The sequence below is a fragment of the Myxine glutinosa genome, chromosome 5 (assembly GCF_964187855.1).
Source record: "Myxine glutinosa chromosome 5, kmMyxGlut1.1, whole genome shotgun sequence".
NCBI classification, from domain to species: domain Eukaryota; kingdom Metazoa; phylum Chordata; class Myxini; order Myxiniformes; family Myxinidae; genus Myxine; species Myxine glutinosa.
In genome coordinates this window covers 145,109,226-145,129,050 of record NC_136265.1, presented here as the reverse complement: position 1 = coordinate 145,129,050, position 19,825 = coordinate 145,109,226, and the positions used below count along the sequence as shown (strand labels likewise).

Sequence of the window (19,825 nt, the reverse complement as noted above, 5' to 3'; positions counted from 1 at the left end):
ATAAACCGAGTTTTTTTTTAATTAACGGGGCTTTTCAAGCTAAGGAGAGTACCAAGATGGCGGCCGGTGACCATTCTTTTTCAGCAAACCATTGATCCACTTATATTTACTTCAGTGGGTTATTCTCACTCCAGCACATCGGAATTATGATAAACATGAGGAGGTTACGATTTTCGTCGGACAATATTAAATCAATAATGACGTCATCGCTTGTGAACCAACACCACCAAGATTACTTGCTCATCAGAGGAATTCTGTTTGGTTATGAAACATCACCTGCCACCAGGTAGGAAACACCAACCCCGATGGAAATGTCTCGTGCATATCTCAAGCCAATTTACCATGGATGTAAAATGAATTTATTTTGACATTAATATAGTTATTAAAGATTATATACAATTACAATATCGTGGATTTTCTTATGGGAATTGTATAGGGGACCGACTTGCATTGGTTGTAATGCCTGTGAGATTCTGTCAGTGTTTCTTCATCCTCTTCCATTGCCGAATAGAGCAATGGTGATACACCCTCAGTTGAGCCAGGAAACTATATCTCACCGTTCTCAAGACCAAACTCTCTTATCTGTCTCCCTCTTCCAAATCCTGGTGGCGTCTGGTCAAATCTGTTTCTGGTGTTTGTTCCCCCTCCATCCCCTCCCTCACCTCAAATGGCCACACGGCTGACTCTGCACGTGAAAAAGCTGAATGCCTCAACTCTGTGTTTGCCTCTAGATCTTGTGTCCCAAACCCATCCCTCTCTGTACCCACCATACCCAGTCGTACCCAGCTGCTCCTGGACTCTGTGTCCTTTCCTCCTGACAAGGTGGAAAAGTTTCTGTCAACCCTCGATTCTGATTCTGCAACTGGTCCTGACGGCATCAGCCCACGGGTCCTAAAATCATGTTCTTCCGCTCTTTCACTCCCTCTCTCTGTTCTCTTCACCCTCTCTTTTGCTCAAGGTCATCTGCCATCTGCTTGGAAATCAGCCAACATCACCGCTTTGCACAAAAAAGGTGCAAAAACAGATCCTAGCAACTACAGACCAATCAGCCTTCTCCCAATTATCAGCAAAGTCATGGAATCCATCATTGCTTCAGATATGAAATCTTTCCTCTTCTCCAATGGTTTGATCTCTGACCATCAATTTGGTTTCAGACCTGGTCACTCTACTCTGGACATGCTGCTTCTGCTTTCTCAACAATGGATGGAGGTCCTCAATGCCAAACAGGAAATTAGAGCTGTCTCCCTTGACATATCACGTGCCTTCGATATGGTCTGGCACCCCGCTCTGCTCACCAAACTCTCCTCCTTTGGTATCCATGGAAATCTCCACGGATGGCTGGCGGACTTCCTCTCTAGTCGTAGTCAACGTGTGGCCCTGAATGGGTTTCTCTCATCTCCTCTTCCCGTTGAGGCTGGAGTTCCCCAAGGCAGTGTCCTGGGCCCTGTGCTTTTTCTGGTCTTCATCAATGATCTCTCTGACTCTCTTGAAAATCCTCTCTATCTCTTTGCTGACGACTCTACTCTCTGTCGCTCCATTCCTCATCCCTCAGATCGGCAGTCTGCAGCCTCCTCACTCTCTGCAGACCTGGTCAAAATCACAGACTGGGCAAACAAGTGGAACATGTCTTTCAATCCTGACAAATCTCACACTCTTACGATGTCTCTCCGAAAAGACCGACTGGACAACCCTCCCATCTACTTTCTGAATAATCCTCTCCAAGAAGTTCTGTCACTCAAGCTTTTGGGTCTCACTATCTGCCATGATCTTTCCTGGGAAAACGACATTTCAAATCTGGCCTCCAAAGCCAGTCGCCGACTGGGCATCCTCCGTCGTGCGAAGTCCTTCCTTGGCACACCTGAGCTCCTCACCACATGCAAGGCTTTCATCCGCAGCTCAATGGAATACTGCTCTCCCCTCTGGGCTGGTGCTCCTGCTTCACACCTAGCTCGTCTTCACGCTATTGAAACCAAAGCGTTCAGAATCATTGGAATCTCCCACGATGAAGCTAACTCCAAGGGCCTTTCACTCACTCACAGCAGGCAGGTTGGTGGTCTTTCCGTCTTCTACCGACTTCTCTCTGGCCTTGCCCCCCCCCCCCCCCCCAGCTCTCTCTGGGCTCTGTCCCCAAAATATTCCTACAGGTCGCACAAGATCTGCCTGCAACCCTCTTATGGTTAAACTGCCAAAATCCAGACTTTCTGCTCACCTTCACTCCTTCAACCTCTTTTCTCCCGCCTCTGGAACAACTCCCTCACTCTCTTCAATCCCACTCCACCCTCCAGGTCTTTAAAACAGCTGTTCACCACCATCTCTTATCTTCCCCCATCCAAAACCTTGATCTTTTCTACCCCCGCTAATTTCACCCCAATCCTACACTTTTTTGAAATACCAATTTCTGTCCTGGAAGTCCTTGGTCTCCTTGTGTTTTATACCTCTCCCCCCCCCCCTCCCCTTCCCACGCCTCCTACCCCCAGGCCCTCTCCCTCCCGCGCTTCTCCCTGCTCTCAGGTGTTGTGTTTGGTGCTTTCCCTCCTCTCCCCATCTTGTCTTCCGCTCCCTCTTTTTGTATGTTTTGTTTGTCTGGTTGATTTGTTTGTGAAATAAATGTTAGCTCTTTCACGAGCCTCGATTCAGTATACAAAAAAAAGAAAAAAAAGGCCTGTGCCTCCTGTTCAGGAGGTTCTCCTCCTGAATCCGAATTCACCACCCACTATGGATAAACTGGTATTGCCAAATTGGATTCAGGTAATGTTGATATAGCGCAGGCATGATGGTCCGTATGGCCTCCTCCTGCATCACACACAGTTCCTTGTATAATACAGTGGCAGCTAGAACGGCACTCAGTGGAGCGCAAACCTCCACCTGGTTGGCCATATGACTCATTACTGAAGAATGATTTAAAAAATTCTATTAGCTGGATCCGGTTCCAGATCTTTACCAAAATTTAATCGATTTTTCCTCGTCACACACACAAACTGTCCAACAAGTTTCGTCCAAATTCATCCACAACTTTTTGAGATATCCTGCTATGTATCGTTTTTGGCCCTATCTCAGAATTGTGAAGAATCACTTAAAAAATTAAATAATTCTCAGATCCGAATCCATATTCAGATCTTCACCAAAGTCGAATCGAATTATCCTTGTCAGACACCCAACCTGTCCACCAAGTTTCGTCCAAATCCGTCCACAATTTTTTTAGATATCCTGCTATGTATCGTTTTTGGCCCTATCTCCCAATGGTGAAGAATCACTTTTAAAATTATAGTAACCGGATCCGAATATTCACCAAAATCTAATCATTTCGTCCTTCTCACATACGTTACCGCTCTGCCTAATTGCGTCCGAATCCGTCCACAACCTTTTGAGATATCTTGCTCACAGACAGACAAACGGACAAACAGACAGACAGGGGTGAAAACATAACCTCCATCCACCTTCGGTGGCGGAGGTAATAATTTGAATGATTACTACCTCCCTTTTTCTTCTTTCTTTGTTCTTTCTTCGTTAGATGGCTTGAGATGTGCACAAGACAACTATACTCCAAATGAAGGTTTATCTGTGTGCGCAAAGTAGGCTTAGACGTTGAAAGGCTCGGGCGTTGAGAGGCTTAGACGTTGAGAAGCTTAGATATTGAAAGGCTCAGATGTTGAAAGGCTTGGACACGTTGAGACGCTTGGACCTTGAGAAGCTTAGACATTGAGAGGCTTAGCCATTGAGAAGATTAGACGTTGAGAGGCTTAGACCTTGAGAAGCTTAGACGTTGAGAGGCTTGGACCTTGAGAAGCTTAGATGGTGAGAGGCTTAGACCTTGAGAAGCTTGGACCTTGAGAAGCTTAGATGTTGTGAGGCTTAGACGTTGAGAAGCTTGGACCTTGAGAAGCTTAGATGTTGTGAGGCTTAGACGTTGAGAGGCTTAGACCTTGAGAAGCTTGGATTTTGAGAGGCTTAGAAGTTGAGAGGCTTAGCCATTGAAAAGATGAGACGTTGAGAGGCTTAGACCTTGAGAGGCTTGGACGTTAAGAAGCTTAGACGCTGAGAATCTTGGATGTTGAGACGTTTGGACCTTGAGAAGCTTAGATGTTGTGAGGCTTAGACGTTGAGAGGCTTAGACCTTGAGAAGCTTGGATTTTGAGAGGCTTAGACGTTGAGAGGCTTAGCCATTGAGAAGATGAGACGTCGAGAGGCTTAGACCTTGAGAAGCTTAGACGTTGAGAGGCTTGGACGTTAAGAAGCTTAGACGCTGAGAATCTTGGATGTTGAGACGTTTGGACCTTGAGAAGCTTAGATGTTGAGAGGCTTAGATGTTGAGAAGGTTGAATGTTGAGAGGCTTAGATGTTGAGAAGCTGATGTTGAGAGGCTTAGATGTTGAGAATCTTGGATGTTGAGACGTTTGGACCTTGAGAAGCTTAGATGTTGAGAAGGTTGAATGTTGACAGGCTGAGTAAACCTAGCTGGTCTTATTTGACAGACCAACAGGGGTTCGAACCCCAGATTATTGTTAAAGTAAGCACCCATATAAGACTGAGAACCTCCAAGAACCAGTCAAAAGAAGGTCCTACTAATTACCGACCGAGCAGGAAATGTTGCCCAACGTTGCTTATTGTGGCTCGATATGCATTCATAATGCAAGGTGCTCGATATGCAAGGTGCTTTCGTATTTGTGAGCGCTGAAGCATCTCCAGGCAAGAGGCCGAGTCCTCAAGTTTGCATCTTGCCCATTGCAGGTAGGTTGATGGACTCTCAATTTTCTGGACCGTACTCACTTCTGGCTTCATTCCTACTACCCTCTCGAGCCCAGTCCCCACCCCCCCCCCACACCCTCCTCCTCAAGCTATCTCGTCACTCCCACCCTCACGTCCCTCCACGTCCTCTCCAAAATGTCTTCCATAAACCCACGCCTGGCTACCGTCCCTCAATTCCAAGCAGATCACTCAACAACATTATTTCATTCCTCTTTTCTATCGTCTGTGGAACCGACTACGGTTTTTGTCTCGTGCATATCCCTCCAATTCTTCAAAAGTGCTGCCCACAGTCACGTCTTTGTCCGAAACCCACCCCTGATCGCTACCTCTTTGTCCGAAACCCACCCCTGATCGCTACCTCTTTGTCCGAAACCCACCCCTGATCGCTACCTCTTTGTCCGAAACCCACCCCTGATCGCTACCTCTTTGTCCGAAACCCACCCCTGATCGCTACCTCTTTGTCCGAAACCCACCCCTGATCGCTACCTCTTTGTCCGAAACCCACCCCTGATCGCTACCTCTTTGTCCGAAACCCACCCCTGATCGCTACCTCTTTGTCCGAAACCCACCCCTGATCGCTACCTCTTTGTCCGAAACCCACCCCTGATCGCTACCTCTTTGTCCGAAACCCACCCCTGATCGCTACCTCTTTGTCCGAAACCCACCCCTGATCGCTACACGATCGTTTCTCTGTATGCAGCTTTAACATGGCGACTGAAAATTCGTTTCTCCGCTTGTACTGGACGAAATCAGCTGCAAATTTCAGAAGTAAATGCTTTGTACGTTGAGGTAATATGTTCCAAATTTCAGCAACGCCTGTTTCTCCATTCTTGACTTTTATTACGAAAAGTCGAAAACCCTCAAATTCACGTTGGTGTCTGTCCGTCCGTGTGTCCATCCGTCCATCTGTCCGTCCACCCAAAATGTGTTGGCGCTCATATCTCAAGGGCTATACATTGAAACTAGCTGAAACTTGGAATATACATCAGCCAATATGTCTAGTTAATGGCTTTCGAAACGAATTCCACCTACGTGCTATAGTTTTTGCTTTAAAATTACATACATACATACATACATACATACATACATACATACATACATACTGTCGTATGACTGCTCTCAGTTAACACCGGGAGAGTCACGAATAGCCAATAACGAGCTTATATATATATATATATATATATCGTCCCACACCACAAGGAAATTATATGTATGCACGCATGTATTTATGTATGTATATTGTATGTATGTATGAATTGTTTGTGTCGAAGTTACAGTATCGTCACGACGAGTGGAACATGGTCTTGCGCGTCATCAATTGAAGTGCTGGATTAGCGCGAGACAAACAAAGGTTACCAAATGCTTTCCTAAACACTCGGTTGATACATTCTATAATAGGCCGACTATTCGTAAGTCACGTGTGGGATGACAACAAGTGGTATGTAAATATTTATTGTCAAATCAAGTCAGACCAACATGTCTGACAGAAACATGCGTTTGCCTGTGTAGTATTGAAACACAGGTGGTACAGGTGTGCCCGAGCCATGCACGTAGCGTCCATGGCTTACATCAATCAACAAGTGGTTATAGATCGGGTGGGGCAATGGCACTCGGAATGGCAGCGACAAGAGCTGGAATGCGGAAGAAGGTTCGAGAGATCACTTTAATCGCACAACTAAACCTCGGCGTGACCTTGATTCCAATAAATAAAAAGTGCAACACCATCCAAACCCACAAGCTGACTTGTAAAATTTATTCAAGACATATTCAATTTTTAGAATATGAGATCATTCTATAAACTCAAGGTGAGGGAGGTTCGCACTGTACATATTATGTAGATTGCCATCGAATGGAACAAGTGTAAAATTAAATAGGGCTTGGTCAAAAATTTAATCCACCTTTAAATAATTGAATTCGAGACCGTCTTCTACATATTACGTACAGTCCAGTCAAAATTTAATATAAACTGAGTGCGTAAAATTTGTGCATCCTCCATGCCACCCCGAACAAATTTTAATTTCGATATCCCCATTTTTATACAAATTATACAAATATAATTTGTACTTTATTACATTAGCCTCTTACCCCTCTCAATATAATTAGCTTAGCAAAATGTCAAACATGGGGTGGCCAAAAGCTTCCACGACCTTCACTCTCCCGGACAGTCAAAACCCTGATGAGGAGAGAAACCCTGGATTGATTCTCATCAGGTGAGGCGCAGCATGACGGACATCGCATGGATACAAGAACAGAAGGCAAATAGATCGTGCAATTTCTTTCCTTCCCAAGATAAACGGGAAAACAATGATGGAGTTTGCAACAAAAAGAAATAGGTTTCTCTCTAGTCGCAGCAACTTCGACTCCGATTTTACATGGAGCTGCATGATCAAGTCGACCAGAAACCATGATAGTTGCTTGGACTCGAGACAATTGGCAAAACCGAAAGCCATGTACAACAGCAACTTAGGCCCAGGCTTTTCAATATCGAAATACAACACACGCACTACTTGGGATCTCCGTATATATAGTCATCCGTGCTCGGCGTCTCCGTCCAAGTATAAAACGCAGCATTAATGGCTTTTTGGCAGCTGCAGAAGGAAACCCTTACCCTGAAAACCCCATCAAAGGAATAGGCAGGATAATGTTGGGCCTAGTGCCAAATCGCATGCTCCATCCAGGCAGCCTTCGATCCTTTTAATTCCCGAGCCATAGCACTGCGGCGTTTATAGCTCCACATAGAATTTGCTGCAATTCCAGTGACGGATGCTTCAACTAGCGTCTTCTAGGGGACAAGGGGGTTCTCCGCTCATGGAAAGCCCCGTCGTGATGCCGGGTGCGAATAACTTCCGGCTCTTGAGGGAAAATGAATCGGAAAAGAAAAAATCAAATTACGGATCCTGCATGCTTTCTGGTCGTGGCCGGAAGTTTCTTTCCGGCAAACCGAGGAGTACCTGCCAGCAACGGGCAACACGTAGGCTACGACCTGTGAAATATTGCTCAAGTTTAATCGCGTTGACATTCCCATCGGGAAGCAGCCAGCATGGAAGGTTTGTTGGAACAGTGAGATATGACTCTCAAAGACAATGCCAAACAAAAAAAGCAGAAACACTCAGACGATGCAACTGGTGGGACAAGGTCGTTTGAGTCATCGATTCAAGGATAAGTGCGAGACAAAGAAAGGTACAAAATGCTTTCCTAAACACTCGGTTGACAAACGGTGCAAATATCTGCAGTGCAAACCCATACATTCATCATCATGTCGTTACAATCTCATCAGTGTCCTCTTTATAGGCAACCATTCATACCCTGGTGCTTTCTTTGGCCCATTTTCTTCATCAAGAAGGTGCATCTGCTTCAGGAAAGGTTCTCGCTGTCATAATGAACACTAATTCCATTTAAGATCCCCTCCGTGGTTCTCTGCACTGTCTTTGTGCATTGCTAAATGATAACCTGATCGTCGTTTCGGCTGCAGGTCAAAACCCCTGTCGACAGGAACTCATTCTCCTTCCTTCCTGCAACACCAGGAACTTCCGGTCTTTGCTTCCCAAACTGCCACTCCGCAAATGCGTCGAAAAGGCTAGGCCATGCTTCGTCTTCACTGTATCCGCTCATGTCAGGCTCTACGGCCTGCGCGAAGTTCAAGAACATTTGCCAGGTGTCACGCGAGACACCACGCACACCCTCTGGGTTTTCATCCAGGAAGAGAAGCCATCGTGGCAGCAAAGCGGGCGGATGTGGGACAAAAACCAGTCGCCACATGGCAGCGGCCGTGGCCCTGGGTAGAGCACGTTGTCCTTCGTTAGCTTCCAAAGCAAATTGAAAAGCAAAGCAGTATAGGTCACGGAAGGCTGCGTCATCTCGAAGCTCTCCGTGGACCGCGGGGAGCTTTGCACGCAGAGATTTGATGCTGTCCGCTCTGAGATCTCGACACCCTTGAAAAAACTCGCATCTAGAAAGGATGAGAAAGGATTGAGTAAAGAGTGACCCAAATAAGTTATTCAAGTGTGTTTTAAGCGAATAAATGTATTGTAAACAAATAAAAGCATTGCATCTAATGTGGCAAAATGGGAGACTCCACTATACCTGGTGAAGCAACACATGGTAGCAGCATTGCACTTCCAGGCAAAAGCAAGCACCAGGAAGTCAGCATGATGTAGGCCCAGATCAGCGCAAAGCCGCTCGACCCCATCTGAAAGTATGACGTCTTGCTGTTCATCACGGTAGCGCTGAAATAGTTGTTCAAGACGGCTATCTTCAGCCTCAGCTTCTCCCAAAGGACAGCCAACACCGACGCACCGTCCCCCGACACCCCCAACCATCTCACCCAAACAGCTCGAGTGTCTCTTTGGTCCATGTGGCCTTCCCGAGTCCAAGCCGCGCTTGGGACCATTGGAACTCACCGACACCTCACCATTGCACTTTGCTTCACGGGCCACCTTAGGCCTCTTACCAGGCCGCCGAACAAATGAGGAATCACCACGGCAACTAGTCACACATTGCCCCATTCTGATTCTTCCATAGGCGAAAGGTTCTTTTGCCTGTTCCTTCACATTATCCTTGGTCAATGTTAGACAGATTGTGAAAAGTATGGTTCAAGGCACTGTAGCACTGTCTGTCGAGGCAAAATTCGCACTTTTCAAGCGTTCGGCCGAGCAAAAACCAAGCCCAGTCAGTCACTTACCGTATTCCATGCATGAAACAATCCAACACATCTCGAGTTCAAGAATGGTTTTCAGTCGGTTAACTAGCGTCTGTACTATAGCTTCACTGTACTATCAAAATCGTCGAGCGACTCCTTCACGGAAGTGCTCTACAAAGTGCTCAACAGCGTCCCTGTGCAACTGGCTGGCAGGAAACCTGCTCACAACGTATTCAGAGACAAGGCCACAGTTGCGCAAGCGCAGTACGACCACATAACGACCGAAGCAGGCTGGAAAATCCCAATGCCGTGACCACAAGCCCAGATAACTCAATCAAAGTTCAGAATGGTTCTTCTTTCTGCTGGTAGAGGAAGGTGCAATTATTGTTAATCATGTTTCTTCAAGCCTGACGGCTTCTCAACCTCGACTTGTCAGACGCTGAGATTGCCAACAAATCCTTGTGCGGTTAATTCAATGTGCCGACCTTTGGTGCAGGCTTGGCTTCCGGTAGTTGTTAGTGCTTCCGGTAGGAGCGGTAGCTGTTTGGCGATGTCGTGCACCTTCCGTGTTGAGTGCACCTCCTGAAATGAGGTGTGAATGCTCGAGTCGGAAGTTTCTTTTTACACGTGCTTTCTTCGGCCAAGCAAAAGGCATCTCGTTCTCATTCATCGTGCCATCCCCCTGAGGCCAAGGTAGGCCTTATATGGTCTTGCTGCAAAACAAAACAAGAAGAAAAGAAAAAAATACCTGATCACAATACAAAAAGTCTTCTTCAATGTCTTCTATATTGACATAATGTACACAAAAGCAAAATAAGTGACAAATATCCCTCAACGACTTGCACAGTGGTTTAAAAATTATATAACAATCAATTCAATGTGGCCGGTGTTGCTTCAGCAGGTTTTTAGTGTCCACTCCCGAGTTGCTCACAGGGATTTATGAGTTGACCGCAAACTCTGAATTAACATTGCATGTAGAGGAGTTGAGCCGCCGCAGGTGGTTGGTTACCTCTTACTTGAACGCCACCAGTGAGACAGCTGGGGTTTTTTGGGAATCGACTATCTGATAGCGACACAGGGATTCTCCTGAGACCGGCTTGATTTCAAAAGCTTAGAGTCCAAATCATTAATAATTATTACCTCCAGCCAGATTTTAACCCATAAAGAGTATTTATGAATTGAAGATGTGAACCAGCCAGTTTTGAAATGAACATTTGAACCAGCCAGATTTGAACCAGCCAGATTTGAACCAGCCAGATTTGAACCGGCCAGATTTGAACCGGCCAGATTTGAATCGGCCAGATTTGAAACAGCCAGATTTGAACCAACCAGATTTGAACCAGCCAGATTTGACCCGGCCAGATTTGAACCGGCCAGATTTGAACCGGCCAGATTTGAACCGGCCAGATTTGAATCGGCCAGATTTGAATCGGCCAGATTTGAACCAGCCAGATTTGAACCGGCCAGATTTGAACCAGCCAGATTTGAACCAGCCAGATTTGAACCAGCCAGATTTGAAACAGCCATATTTGAACTGAACATTTGAACCAGCCAGATTTTAACCCATAAAGATTATTTATGAACTGAAGATTTGAACCAGCCAGATTTTAACCCATAAAGATTATTTATGAACTGAAGATTTGAACCAGCCAGATTTGAAATGAACATCTGAACCAGCCAGATTTGAAATGAACATTTGAACCAGCCAGATTTGAACTGGACATTTGAACCAGCCAGATTTGAACCAGCCAGATTTGAAATGAACATTTGAACCAGCCAGATTTGACCCAGCCAGATTTGAACCAGCCAGATTTGAACCGGCTAGATTTGAACCAGCCAGATTTGAAATGAACATTTGAACCAGCCAGATTTGAACTGGACATTTGAACCAGCCAGATTTTAAATGAACATTTGAACCAGCCAGATTTGAACTGGACATTTGAACCAGCCAGATTTGAACCAGCCAGATTTGAACTGGACATTTGAACCAGCCAGATTTGAACCAGCCAGATTTGAACTGGACATTTGAACCAGCCAGATTTGAACCAGCCAGATTTGAAATGAACATCTGAAGCAGCCAGATTTGAAATGAACATTTGAACCAGCCAGATTTGAATCAGCCAGATTTGAAATGAACATTTGAACTTGTTGGATAATAAGATAAAGAAAGAGGATAATAAGCTTGTTACATACACGTCATGTGGGTCGACGACAACCGTTGACTACCTGATGGTGCGTAGGCGAGATAGGGGGCACCTCCGGGACACAAAGGTGATCCCGGGGGAGGAGGCTGTTTCACAGCACCACTTGGTTGTCTGCGATATGAGGGTGAAAGGTGCGAGGAGAGCTCGGCGGGTGAAGTACCAACCGAGAATGAAGGTGTGGAGGTTGAAAGAGGTGACAGTAAGGGAGGCATTAAAAGAGAGGCTGAGTAGGGTAGAGGATGATGTGGTGGAGCTTGAAAGTGGTTGGATGTCAATGAAAGCTAGTCTGTTGGGAGCCGTTGGTGAGGTATGTGGATGGACAAAAGGACCACCGAGGCACTGGGAAACATGGTGGTGGGATGATGAGGTTGGAAAGAGGATTGACGAAAAGAGGAAGAAGTTCAAGGAGTGGCAGAAGGCGAAGGGTACGGGAGCAGAAACAGCAGAGCATGAAAGTTATAAGTCAGCCAAGAAGGCTGCAAAGAAAGAGGTAGCAAAGGCGCAGGAGGCATGTAGGAAAATGTTCGGAGAACGCTTGGATTCGGAAGAGGGTCAGAGAGCAGTATTCAGGATTGCAAAGCAGATAGCGAAAGAGAGGTGTGATGTGATGGGGGTGAGTTGCTTGAAGGATGAAGTGGGACAAATCGTTGTGGACCCAGATGGAATGAAAGGAAGAGGGAAAAGATATATGGAAATGCTGTTGAATACAGAGAATGAATTGGATGGCAACATAGAAAGTAACCCAGTTTTAGGACCGGCAGAGAAGATAACTGAGAAGGAAGTTGAGGAAGCTATAAAAGCAATGAAGAGTAGAAAAGCGGGAGGGCCGACGGGAGTTGTGGGAGATATGTTGAAGGCAGCGGGAAATTGGGGTGTGAAGAGAATGACAGAGATTTGTAATCTGGCGGTGAAAGAAGGCCGCATTCCAGTGGTTGGGAACTGAGTACCCTCGTCCCTCTATACAAGGGGAAAGGTGACCCTCTGGAGTGTGGCTCGTACCGAGCGATAAAGGTATTGGAGCATGGAATGAAGGTATTGGAAAGGGTGTTGGAGAGGAGGATAAGGAAGTAGGTGAAGATCGACGAAATGCAGTTTGGATTTATGCCAGGGAGAGGAACGACAGACGTGCTTTTTATTGTGAGGCAGTTGCAGGAGAAGTACATGGAGAAGAGGAAGAAGTTGTTTCTTGGGTTTGTTGATCTGGAGAAAGCATTCGATAGGGTTCCACGCAAAGTATTGACATGGGCAATGAGGAAGTTAGGAGTGGAGGAATGGTTGATCAGAGTAGTGATGGCAATGTACAAAAGAGCGCGCACAGCTGTAAGGATGAAGGACGGGAACAGTGGTGAGTTTGAGGTGAAGGTGGGAGTGCATCAGGGGTCGGTACTAAGTCCACTACTATTTGTAGCTGTGATGGAGGTGCTGGCTCAGAACGTAAAGGATGGTTTACCGTGGGAGTTGTTGTACGCAGATGATCTGGTGTTGATTGCGGAAAGTATGGATTGACTGAAGGAAAAGATGAACAAGTGGAAGGAATGTATGGAGACAAAAGGTCTGAAGGTGAATATCGGAAAGAGGAAGGTGATGGAAAGTGGTAAAGCATGTGGTGAGGTGGAAAGAACTGGGAAGTGGCCCTGTGCTGTGTGCAGGAAGGGTGTCGGAGTGAACTCCATTCAATGTACAATGTGCGCTGAGTGGGTTCATCAAAAATGTAGTGGTCTGAGAGGGTCATTAACCAGTGTGGCAGCTACATTCAAATGTAAGGTGTGCACAGAGGGAGCTGCAGATGGAGGAAATGTTGAGTTGGATCTTGGAGACGGCGTGAAGCTGGAAGGTGTGAAAACATTTTGCTACCTCGGAGACATGCTGAATGGAGAAGGTGGATCAGACTCGGCAACGGTTGCTCGAGTGAGATGTGCATGGAAGAAGTTTCGGGAATTGAGTGGCATGCTGATGATGAGGGGAGTGTCGTTGAAGCTGAAGGGAAAGGTGTATGCTGCATGTGTGAGAAGTGTTATGATTTATGGGAGCGAGACATGGGTAATGAACGTAGAGCAGCAACGAAGGTTGGAAAGGGTGGAAATGCGAATGGTTCAATGGATGTGCGGAGTATCGTTGAGAGAGAGGAAGCCAAATGATGAATTGCGAAAAATGATGGGAATAGAGCCTGTGATTGATGCTGTGAAGAGGAACAGGGTGAGATGGTTTGGTCATGTGTTGAGGAAGGATGAAAGTGACTGGTTGAGAAGAGTGATGGAAATGAATGTAGAAGGAAGTAGAGGATGGGGAAGACCGAGAAAGACTTGGCTAAAGATGGTGGAAGAAGAAATGCGGGCAAGGGGGTTAACAAGGAGAGATGCAGAAAATAGGGCAAGATGGAGAAGATTGTCATGGGGACCGCAAGGCTAACCCCCGCTCTTGCAAGGAAAATGGCCTGAAAATGCATGTTGTTGTTGTTGTGTATTTGAACCAGCCAGATTTGAACCAGCCAGATTTGCACCAGCCAGATTTGAACCGGCCAGATTTGAATCAGCCAGATTTGAACCGGCCAGATTTGAACCAGCCAGATTTGCACCAGCCAGATTTGACCCGGCCAGATTTGAAACAGGATATTTGAACTGAACATTTGAACTAGCCAGATTTTAACCCATAAAGATTATTTATGAACTGAACATTTGAACCAGCCACATTTGAAATGAACATCTGAACCGGCCAGATTTGAAATGAACATCTGAACCGGCCAGATTTGAAATGAACATCTGAACCGGCCAGATTTGAAATGAACATTTGAACCAGCCAGATTTGAAATGAACATTTGAACCAACCAGATTTGAACTGAACATTTGAACCAGCCAGATTTTAACCCTTAAAGAGTATTTATGAACTGAACATTTGAACCAGACAGATTTGGACTGAACATTTGAACCAGCCAGATTTTAACCCTTAAAGAGTATTTATGAACTGAACATTTGAACCAGACAGATTTGGACTGAACGTTTGAACCAGCCAGATTTTAACCCTTAAAGAGTATTTATGAACTGAACATTTGAACCAGACAGATTTGGACTGAACATTTGAACCAGCCAGATTTGAACCAGCCAGATTTGAACCAGCCAGATTTGAACCAGCCAGATTTGAACCAGCCAGATTTGAACCAACCAGATTTGAACTGAACATTTGAACCAGCCAGATTTGAACTGAACATTTGAACCAGCCAGATTTTAAATGAACATTTGAACCAGCCAGATTTGACCTGAACATTTGAACCAGCCAGATTTGAACTGAACATTTGAACCAGCCAGATTTGAACCAGCCAGATTTGAACCAGCCAGATTTGAACTGAACATTTGAACCAGCCAGATTTGAACCAGCCAGATTTGAACCAGCCAGATTTTAAATGAACATTTGAACCAGCCAGATTTGAACCAGCCAGATTTGAACTGAACATTTGAACTAGCCAGATTTGAACCAGCCAGATTTGAACCAGCCAGATTTTAAATGAACATTTGAACCAGCCAGATTTGAACTGAACATTTGAACCAGCCAGATTTGAACCAGCCAGATTTTAAATGAACATTTGAACCAGCCAGATTTGAACCAGCCAGATTTGAACCAGCCAGATTTGAACTGAACATTTGAACCAGCCAGATTTGAAATGAACATCTGAACCAGCCAGATTTGAACTGGACATTTGAACCAGCCAGATTTGAAATGAACATCTGAACCAGCCAGATTTGAAATGAACATTTGAACCAGCCAGATTTGAAATGAACATCTGAACCCGCCAGATTTGAAATGAACATCTGAACCCGCCAGATTTGAAATGAACATCTGAACCAGCCAGATTTGAAATGAACATTTGAACCCGCCAGATTTGAAATGAACATCTGAACCCGCCAGATTTGAAATGAACATCTGAACCAGCCAGATTTGAAATGAACATTTGAATCAGCCAGATTTGAAATGAACATCTGAACCCGCCAGATTTGAAATGAACATCTGAACCAGCCAGATTTGAAATGAACATTTGAATCAGCCAGATTTGAAATGAACATCTGAACCAGCCAGATTTGAAATGAACATTTGAATCAGCCAGATTTGAAATGAACATCTGAACCCGCCAGATTTGAAATGAACATCTGAATCAGCCAGATTTGAAATGAACATCTGAACCCGCCAGATTTGAAATGAACATCTGAACCCGCCAGATTTGAAATGAACATCTGAACCAGCCCGATTTGAAATGAACATTTGAACCAGCCAGATTTGAAATGAACATCTGAACCAGCCCGATTTGAAATGAACATTTGAACCAGCCAGATTTGAAATGAACATCTGAACCAGCCCGATTTGAAATGAACATCTGAACCCGCCAGATTTGAACTGGACATTTGAACCAGCCAGATTTGAAATGAACATTTGAACCAGCCAGATTTGAACCAGCCAGATTTGAACCAGCCAGATTTGAAATGAACATCTGAACCAGCCAGATTTGAAATGAACATCTGAACCGGCCAGATTTGAAATGAACATCTGAACCCGCCAGATTTGACTGGACATTTGAACCAGCCATATTTGAAATGAACATTTGAATCAGCCAGATTTGAAATGAACATCTGAAGCCGCCAGATTTGAAATGAACATCTGAACCCGCCAGATTTGAAATGAACATCTGAACCAGCCAGATTTGAAATGAACATTTGAATCAGCCAGATTTGAAATGAACATTTGAATCAGCCAGATTTGAAATGAACATCTGAACCCGCCAGATTTGAAATGAACATCTGAACCCGCCAGATTTGAAATGAACATCTGAACCAGCCAGATTTGAAATGAACATTTGAACCAGCCAGATTTGAAATGAACATCTGAACCAGCCAGATTTGAAATGAACATCTGAACCGGCCAGATTTGAAATGCACATTTGAACCAGCCAGATTTGAAATGAACATCTGAACCAGCCAGATTTGAAATGAACATCTGAACCGGCCAGATTTGAAATGCACATTTGAACCAGCCAGATTTGAAATGCACATTTGAACCAGCCAGATTTGAAATGAACATCTGAACCCGCCAGATTTGAAATGAACATCTGAACCAGCCAGATTTGAAATGAACATTTGAACCAGCCAGATTTGAAATGAACATCTGAACCAGCCAGATTTGAAATGAACATCTGAACCAGCCAGATTTGAAATGAACATCTGAACCAGCCAGATTTGAAATGAACATTTGAACCAGCCAGATTTGAAATGAACATCTGAACCAGCCAGATTTGAAATGAACATCTGAACCGGCCAGATTTGAAATGCACATTTGAACCAGCCAGATTTGAAATGAACATTTGAACCAGCCAGATTTGAAATGCACATTTGAACCAGCCAGATTTCAAATGCACATTTGAACCAGCCAGATTTGAAATGAACATCTGAACCCGCCAGATTTGAAATGCACATTTGAACCAGCCAGATTTGAAATGAACATTTGAACCAGCCAGATTTGAAATGAACATTTGAACCAGCCAGATTTGAAATGCACATCTGAACCAGCCAGATTTGAAATGCACATTTGAACCAGCCAGATTTGAAATGCACATTTGAACCAGCCAGATTTGAAATGAACATCTGAACCCGCCAGATTTGAAATGCACATTTGAACCAGCCAGATTTGAAATGCACATTTGAACCAGCCAGATTTGAAATGCACATTTGAACCAGCCAGATTTGAAATGAACATCTGAACCAGCCAGATTTGAAATGCACATCTGAACCAGCCAGATTTGAAATGCACATCTGAACCAGCCAGATTTGAAATGAACATCTGAACCAGCCAGATTTGAAATGAACATTTGAACCAGCCAGATTTGAAATGAACATCTGAACCCGCCAGATTTGAAATGAACATCTGAACCCGCCAGATTTGAAATGAACATCTGAACCAGCCAGATTTGAAATGAACATTTGAACCAGCCAGATTTGAAATGAACATCTGAACCAGCCAGATTTGAAATGAACATTTGAACCAACCAGATTTGAACTGAACATTTGAACCCGCCAGATTTGAAATGAACATCTGAACCAGCCAGATTTGAAATGAACATTTGAACCAGCCAGATTTGAAATGCACATCTGAACCAGCCAGATTTGAAATGCACATTTGAACCAGCCAGATTTGAAATGCACATTTGAACCAGCCAGATTTGAAATGAACATCTGAACCAGCCAGATTTGAAATGCACATCTGAACCAGCCAGATTTGAAATGCACATCTGAACCAGCCAGATTTGAAATGCACATCTGAACCGGCCAGATTTGAAATGAACATCTGAACCCGCCAGATTTGAAATGCACATCTGAACCAGCCAGATTTGAAATGAACATCTGAACCAGCCAGATTTGAAATGAACATCTGAACCAGCCAGATTTGAAATGAACATCTGAACCAGCCAGATTTGAAATGAACATTTGAACCAGCCAGATTTGAAATGAACATCTGAACCAGCCAGATTTGAAATGAACATTTGAACCAACCAGATTTGAACTGAACATTTGAACCCGCCAGATTTGAAATGAACATCTGAACCAGCCAGATTTGAAATGAACATTTGAACCAGCCAGATTTGAAATGCACATCTGAACCAGCCAGATTTGAAATGCACATTTGAACCAGCCAGATTTGAAATGCACATTTGAACCAGCCAGATTTGAAATGAACATCTGAACCCGCCAGATTTGAAATGCACATTTGAACCAGCCAGATTTGAAATGCACATTTGAACCAGCCAGATTTGAAATGCACATCTGAACCAGCCAGATTTGAAATGAACATTTGAACCAGCCAGATTTGAAATGAACATCTGAACCAGCCAGATTTGAAATGAACATCTGAACCAGCCAGATTTGAAATGCACATCTGAACCAGCCAGATTTGAAATGCACATCTGAACCAGCCAGATTTGAAATGCACATCTGAACCAGCCAGATTTGAAATGCACATCTGAACCGGCCAGATTTGAAATGAACATCTGAACCCGCCAGATTTGAAATGCACATCTGAACCAGCCAGATTTGAAATGAACATCTGAACCAGCCAGATTTGAAATGAACATCTGAACCAGCCAGATTTGAAATGAACATTTGAACCAGCCAGATTTGAAATGAACATCTGAACCAGCCAGATTTGAAATGAACATCTGAACCAGCCAGATTTGAAATGAACATTTGAACCAGCCAGATATGAAATGAACATCTGAACCAGCCAGATTTGAAATGAACATCTGAACCAGCCAGATTTGAAATGAACATCTGAACCCGCCAGATTTGAAATGAACATCTGAACCCGCCAGATTTGAAATGAACATCTGAACCAGCCAGATTTGAAATGAACATTTGAACCAGCCAGATTTGAAATGAACATCTGAACCAGCCAGATTTGAAATGAACATTTGAACCAACCAGATTTGAACTGAACATTTGAACCCGCCAGATTTGAAATGAACATCTGAACCAGCCAGATTTGAAATGAACATTTGAACCAGCCAGATTTGAAATGAACATTTGAACCAGCCAGATTTGAAATGAACATTTGAACCAACCAGATTTGAAATGAACATCTGAACCAGCCAGATTTGAAATGAACATCTGAACCAACCAGATTTGAAATGAACATCTGAACCAGCCAGATTTGAAATGAACATCTGAACCAGCCAGATTTGAAATGAACATCTGAACCCGCCAGATTTGAAATGAACATCTGAACCAGCCAGATTTGAAATGAACATCTGAACCCGCCAGATTTGAAATGAACATCTGAACCAGCCAGATTTGAAATGAACATCTGAACCAGCCAGATTTGAAATGAACATCTGAACCAGCCCGATTTGAAATGAACATCTGAACCAGCCAGATTTGAAATGAACATTTGAACCCGCCAGATTTGAAATGAACATCTGAACCAGCCCGATTTGAAATGAACATCTGAACCAGCCAGATTTGAAATGAACATCTGAACCAGCCAGATTTGAAATGAACATCTGAACCAGCCAGATTTGAAATGAACATTTGAATCAGCCAGATTTGAAATGAACATTTGAATCAGCCAGATTTGAAATGAACATCTGAACCCGCCAGATTTGAAATGAACATCTGAACCAGCCAGATTTGAAATGAACATCTGAACCAGCCAGATTTGAAATGAACATTTGAACCAGCCAGATTTGAAATGAACATCTGAAGCC

The 19,825-nt window shown here is 44.2% G+C and overlaps 1 protein-coding gene across 1 annotated transcript; it reads right to left on the bottom strand.

Moving 5' to 3' along the window:
• Positions 1-6,390: 6,390 nt before the first annotated feature.
• LOC144892390 (DCN1-like protein 3) lies at positions 6,391-10,098 on the bottom strand. Its single transcript, XM_078778820.1, has 2 exons — positions 8,830-10,098; positions 6,391-8,695 (listed from the first exon to the last, which is right to left on the bottom strand). The coding sequence occupies exons 1-2, from the start codon at positions 9,249-9,251 to the stop codon at positions 8,185-8,187; spliced, it is 933 nt and encodes a 310-aa protein (XP_078634946.1). The 5' UTR covers positions 9,252-10,098; the 3' UTR covers positions 6,391-8,184.
• Between the last annotated feature and the right edge of the window lie 9,727 nt (positions 10,099-19,825).